A 6,264-nucleotide genomic window follows, 5' to 3' on the forward strand; every position below is an offset into this window, starting at 1 on the left:
CATCATTTTACTGAAAACAAAACGTACTGCAAGCACAGTTAGACAAGTTGATGTAGAACTTTTGCTTGAGTACATTTGATCTATTTATTTGTACTTTTACCTTTTTGAGTACTTCCTCCACCCTTGGTCCTTAATAATATTATTTAATCACTGAACTGTCCAGATGTTCAATCTTCAAATGATGCTAACCAACTCATGAGTAACTGTTGCTTCAAGGTCTAATCAAATAGAAAATCAACAACAATGATAGTTATTATTTTAAAACAATCGTTATTATTAGTATTGTTTTTTGTTTGTTTTTTATTTGTCTATGGTTTAACAAAGCAGTTTGGTGACGTCACATGACCGTAAGTGGATCATGTGACCGGAGCAGATCATGTGACACAGCAGACGTGATTCGTCAGCTGTCTTTCTCCACTGACTAAAGGTAAAAACTTGCTCTTGTTGAAGCGTTTGTTTCCTGTAAACAGTTACCTCGTTGTTTCACTTCAGATCAGCGACATGTTTCACTCAATGTGCGTAGGACGAATTTGTCGCTAAAATTGCACATGCTAATAGCCACCTCCTCACCAAACTCCATAGATAAATCTGACAATTTAGCAGAGTCCTGTTTGTGAGAGTCGCTCTCCGTCACTGAGCATTCGTTTCTACCTTCATACATAGATCGATAGCAGATCATAATCAGCCATTTTGAGGCAGTGATATGTTATCGATCATATTTTAAATAAGCGACACTTAACAGCTTTGAAAATGGGCAAGCAGACACGCATCCAGTTTGCACTTTTTGAATGGAGTTTGGCGTGTTTCTAACGGCCCAACACTTTACACAATCTAAGCAATATATCGATGTGTATAAGACGTTGGTTATGTTGCTCTTGATCTCAAATCACACAGTTGCCATAACATCTTGCTCTTTGGTCCTCTGACTCCTTCTCTACTCTATGTCTAGTTTAGTCTGCGTGAGATGAAACTATATGTTTGTATTAATCCTGTCCTGTAAACCCACTGGGAAACAGTCTGAAACCGAGTCTGGACCGAAGCTGACAAATGTTTTTAAGTGCTCTGATTTATTTTGCCTCTTAGAAAATTAAATGAAATAAATGACCATCCTATTGACATTGTATAATTGGAAAGCCAGGCTGTTATTTATCATTAATTCTATTGTTCTCATTCATTCAGAAAGCTGATACAATGAGGCTGGTCATTCTGGACGACTATGATCTGTCCAGTGAGTGGGCAGCCAAATACATCCGCAACAAGATCATCCAGTTCCAGCCGTCCGCCGACAGATGCTTCACTCTGGGGCTGCCTACAGGTCGGCACTGTCCACACCCACACTGATGTTCCCCAGGGTTTTCAGGGGTGAAGTATCGCTGCAACATCACTACAACTAAGTGGAGTGCATTAATGTGTCTAATGTCTTTCAGGGAGCACTCCTTACGGCTGCTACCAGAAGTTAATTGAATACTACAGAAATGGAGATATTTCTTTCAAATATGTGAAAACCTTCAACATGGATGAATATGTAGGTGAGTTAAAGGCTGACTGATTCATCTCAAATCTCCTATTCATCTCCCGGTGGATCCTTAAGTTTGTGAGCAGCTCTGAAATATTTGGGAGAACATGCTGTGGCATTAGATTTGAACAGAGCTGATGACTCACGTCTTCTGTCAGACCTTCAGAGAGGGTATAGAGCATTGCTAACATATTGAGAACTTCCACTCTAACAACCTCAAGGTTGCGTAGTCAAGATTGAGTGGAACCCTATGGAGCTGTTGCCCTCACACATTACATTTATGGGGTGAACAAATGTTCTGCCAATTCTCTTTATGATTGTGATATGAGAGGTAGAATTTTGTTTAGATTTTCAACTTTTAATCGGACTCACCACATGACAGTTTACATCGTAAATCGTCAACTATTCTTTCATATCAACTCTGTTATGTACTCGATTGTATATTTGCAAGAATTCAAATACAATGTATCCTTTTTGTACAGTAGCAGGCGCAAATAATTATTTTAGCCATTAGCTCTATTCACTACCAATTCATTGAGGACAACTTCACAACTGGCCTGCAGGTGAATTACTGCTAATTTCAGTCCAATGGCATCAATAGGAAGTGAACAGTCTCCGTAGACATGCACCGATAAATATTTGGTACCATCACTTTACTTCCTTCTGCATGTATTTTAGTTTATTATGTTGTTTCTCATACAAATAATAGATGTTGTGCATTTGAGGTAATGTTGCCAGCACATTATGAAATACAATTTTGATTAGGTGACAAATTTACTGCACACTTCCATCATTTAGAGGTAACTTTGACTTCATTACTCTGGAACTCTGCAAACTGACCTTTGCAAACACAGAATTCTTAGTAATGTGTTGAGAGGCTCATCCAATCTTGAAAAGACCGTTACAATATTCTAGACAGACATGAAACCGTTCCCGCAATGAGCAAACACTTGGTGACAGTGGAGAGGAAAAAAACTCCCTTTTAACAGGAAGAGACCTCCACCAGAACCAGGCTCAGTGTGACAGGGACATGAGCCTCGACAGGTTGGGTTGAAATGGAGGAGATAGGAGAAAGAAGGAACCACAAGAGAGCCTGTGTTTAGGGACCAAAGTGATCTATTTGGATAATATGCTGCTTTAATATGTGATGGGACTTGATTGTTAAGGGCTTTTTATATGTAAGGAGCAGGATTTACAGGGAGCCATTGCAAAGAGGCTAAGACAGGCGCAATATGATCTCTCCATCTAGAGAATTTTGGACCAACTGGAGTCTTTTCACTGACTTACTGGGACAACCTGATAATACAGAAATTAAACAATTCCAGTTTAGGGGTAATAAAACATAGACTAATTTCTCAGCATCCTTCTGAGACAGGATTTTTTCAAATTTTCATTATATTAAGCATTTGGAAGAAGGCTGTCCTAGAGATGTGTGTTATGCATGATGACGTTTCCTGGTCAGTTTATATGGGTTAGCTCTGGACTGTTTTATTTTTAGCATCATTTCAGTTGTGGTCCCATGGTTTAGAAGAAGGCTGTTATTTGGCTTCTTAGCTCTTAGTTTAACGAGGCGACCCTCTTGTTCTTCAGGTCTCCCACGCGCTCATCCAGAGAGTTACCACTCCTACATGTGGAACAACTTCTTCAAGCACATCGACATCGATCCAGCCAACGCTCACATCCTGGATGGAAACGTAGACGACCTGGAAGCCGAGTGTCAGGCCTTCGAGCAGCAGATCACGAAGGCCGGAGGCATCGAGTTGTTTGTTGGAGGTCAGACATGTTTCTTCTGCTGTAATTCATCAGTAAAACAGAGCCTATTCTAGATGACATAAGGGTGATTTAATCTCTTGTGTAATGTAAAGTGCTTTGGTTCCTTCTCACTGTGTTTCTATAGGTATTGGCCCTGATGGTCACATTGCGTTCAATGAGCCAGGCTCCAGCCTCGTTTCCAGGACCAGAGTGAAAACCCTGGCTAAGGACACCATTGTGGCCAACGCTCGTTTCTTTGGAAACGACCTGTCCAAGGTTCCCACCATGGCTCTCACTGTGGGTGTAGGAACTGTCATGGCAGCCAAAGAGGTCAGATTGGAATGCAGTTCATTCATTACTCCCATAACATCATCTTACTTGACCACTGCAACATATTCTGTACTACATATATATATATATGTACTATTTATGTACACAAATCAAACCCTGTGTCAGATTCAATAAGAAATCATATTTAAAAGCATGTCAGTAAGGTGTAGCTTCCCGGCTTATTCCATGCTAACATAATGTAAGTATAAACATGTACCTGTATGAAAGGACCTCATTGAGGGTGAAAGAGCCTTCAGCTCTGTATTTTTGTACATTAGCAATGCAGTACTGCCCTCTACTGGAAGATGAGTGTCCCCTTGCACAATCTTTTGGCAAAATTTGCCTTTGTCCACAAATAACCACCTCGTCTTAATGGCATGTACTCGCCAAGTCAGGCCTACTTTCACCATGGGAAAAACAGAAAACACACCCGCAACAGACAATGTACGATCGCAGTTGTAATAACAACAATAACTATTATTATTGGTTTGGCTTTATTACTGTAGCACTTGTCCAAGAACAATAATTAAATATATTGTCAACATTCTCACTCACTTACTCTGGGCTTTTTGCGATTGTTCCACAGATCAGAGCTTAGCGCTGATCACTTGTCAAGTGATGTTACTACTTAAGAGTTCCTGTGTCACACTTTATATTAACCAGCTTCATGTTCATACTCAACTGGATCTACAGGAAGTAGTAGCTGCACTGAGTATAACTCTGTTGATGTCCTCTTCTCAGGTGATGATTCTGATCACAGGAGCACACAAAGCCTTTGCTCTGTATAAAGCCATAGAGGAGGGAGTCAACCACATGTGGACAGTATCAGCCTTCCAGCAGCATCCACGCACAATCTTTGTCTGTGACGAGGACGCCACGCTGGAGCTGCGAGTCAAGACTGTGAAGTACTTCAAAGGTACAAAATGTTAAACCATAGGTTATAGATCGGGTTGACTAAATATCAATAACACATGAGTGTTACAATCACAATTCAAATCAACGGCAGTAAATGGCAAACAACAGCATCCAAAATTAGAATTAAGTTGAATCAACACTTAGAAACAGGTTCACCAAAACCTCAACATTAGCACCTTTATGGAGGTAGACGTTTTTGCAGAACTATGCTGGTTTCAACTCGGTGGACCAAACTCTGCTTTCATACCAACCTGGATCTGGTGCTGTGCGAATAACCAGATCTAAACCATCTGAAATGTCAGGTTCCAAACGGGTTAGTTAGTTTTTGCTGTGCAAGCAAAGCAGCTTCATACTTTTGTGATATTTTAGAAATCAGAAGAGAGACTTCTACCAAATCCTGCACGTATATAAACATGTATGTATATAAAAATATATATATATAAATACATATATATATATATACACATACACATACACATATTGTTATTGTTGATATATAAAAACAGGTTATTAAATTAAAGCACATAATTCATATCAACATCAACATCCATCCAGTTTTTTAGCATCCGCAACAGGCAGACAGAACATAGCGTATCCCCTGTCCTCGCTTGTCACTGGTGCACATACGAGCGCACTCTAGGTTATCACAATAACCAACACTATTCAGAAACAAGAACATGTCCTCGTGCTGTGGGGTTAGTGACAGTCTGTTAACTGTGAAAGCAGGTAGAGATTATGTGTTCAGAAGGGCAGAGATGTTAAAGAGTTTATTAGTTGATATTTTACTATCTGTCAAAATTCATACTGTTTGTTAGCAACTAAACAGTTGATGATTAACTAAAAACTAAAGGACGTACCCTACAGCTCTAAAAAGGTCATTCTGAGTGGTCTTAAGTCAAACTGAGCATCAACACGTCCAAAAATATTTTAAAAGGAATAATATTGTCTGTTTTTTTTCTGTGTGTATCTAAATTACTTTTTTTTACTTTTCATGTGCCCTGTAGGGTTAATGCATGTTCATAACAAGCTGGTGGACCCGGTGCTCAGTATAAAGGACCAATGAGACAGTGGAGATGGCTGAAGGTTCCTGGATCCAACACGAATGGACAACATTATTACTTTGGTACTGTTCTATACAGAGGAACTGCTGACTCCCGGTCAGCTTTGTACTATGACTATATACTTTGTCAATTCATGGACTTTAAGGAACTTCGGATAATGTTAGCCCCAGACAGTTCCAATCCTCAGTGAGTGGGGAAATGATCAGGTTCCTTTTACATTAATGGCGCTTCTCCCTCTAAAGTTCTTTGTTCTGCAGTTTGTGTTTAAAGGGAACTTCTAAAGTTTGGTTCACTTGGTTTTGTATGGAAATAAACCCAGTCTGTGAATGAAACTGCAGTTTGAAATAATGTACGATGAATGTTAAAGGGCCCATGTAATGCTTTAATTTTGTTAACTTTTCATTTATCTCTTGTTATAAAAACAATATCAAACAAATGATCTTGGTCTTTTCTCTTCCTGTAAAACACTTTGAACTGTTTGATGACTCATCCTGCACTCAGTTTGCACCAAATCAAAAAGCATTCCCGAAACTGTAAATTGAAAAGCGTAGACCTACCTACGCTTTGTGATTAAACTACAGGCGCAAGTCAATCAATCAATCAATCAAATTTTATTTGTATAGCCCATATTCACAAATTACAATTCATCTCATAGGGCTTTAACAGGGTGTGGCATCCTCTGTCCTTAAC

The 6,264-nt window shown here is 39.4% G+C and overlaps 1 protein-coding gene across 1 annotated transcript; it reads left to right on the forward strand.

Moving 5' to 3' along the window:
• Positions 1 to 315: 315 nt before the first annotated feature.
• On the forward strand, positions 316 to 6,010 carry LOC128450847 (glucosamine-6-phosphate isomerase 2). The gene is made up of 7 exons (XM_053434576.1): positions 316 to 427; positions 1,180 to 1,315; positions 1,428 to 1,529; positions 3,107 to 3,289; positions 3,414 to 3,598; positions 4,340 to 4,514; positions 5,518 to 6,010. The coding sequence occupies exons 2-7, from the start codon at positions 1,192 to 1,194 to the stop codon at positions 5,574 to 5,576; spliced, it is 828 nt and encodes a 275-aa protein (XP_053290551.1). The 5' UTR covers positions 316 to 427; positions 1,180 to 1,191; the 3' UTR covers positions 5,577 to 6,010.
• Positions 6,011 to 6,264: the final 254 nt, after the last annotated feature.

This window comes from Pleuronectes platessa, chromosome 11 (assembly GCF_947347685.1).
Source record: "Pleuronectes platessa chromosome 11, fPlePla1.1, whole genome shotgun sequence".
NCBI classification, from domain to species: domain Eukaryota; kingdom Metazoa; phylum Chordata; class Actinopteri; order Pleuronectiformes; family Pleuronectidae; genus Pleuronectes; species Pleuronectes platessa.

Excerpts from the sequence above, each read along its gene's own strand:
- LOC128450847 (XM_053434576.1), top strand. The coding sequence starts at position 1,192 with ATGAGGCTGGTCATTCTGGACGACTATGATCTGTCCAGTGAGTGGGCA. Across the intron at positions 1,530-3,106 it reads CAACATGGATGAATATGTAG|GTCTCCCACGCGCTCATCCA; the intron begins GTGAGTTAAAGG and ends CTTGTTCTTCAG. Across the intron at positions 4,515-5,517 it reads GACTGTGAAGTACTTCAAAG|GGTTAATGCATGTTCATAAC; the intron begins GTACAAAATGTT and ends TGTGCCCTGTAG.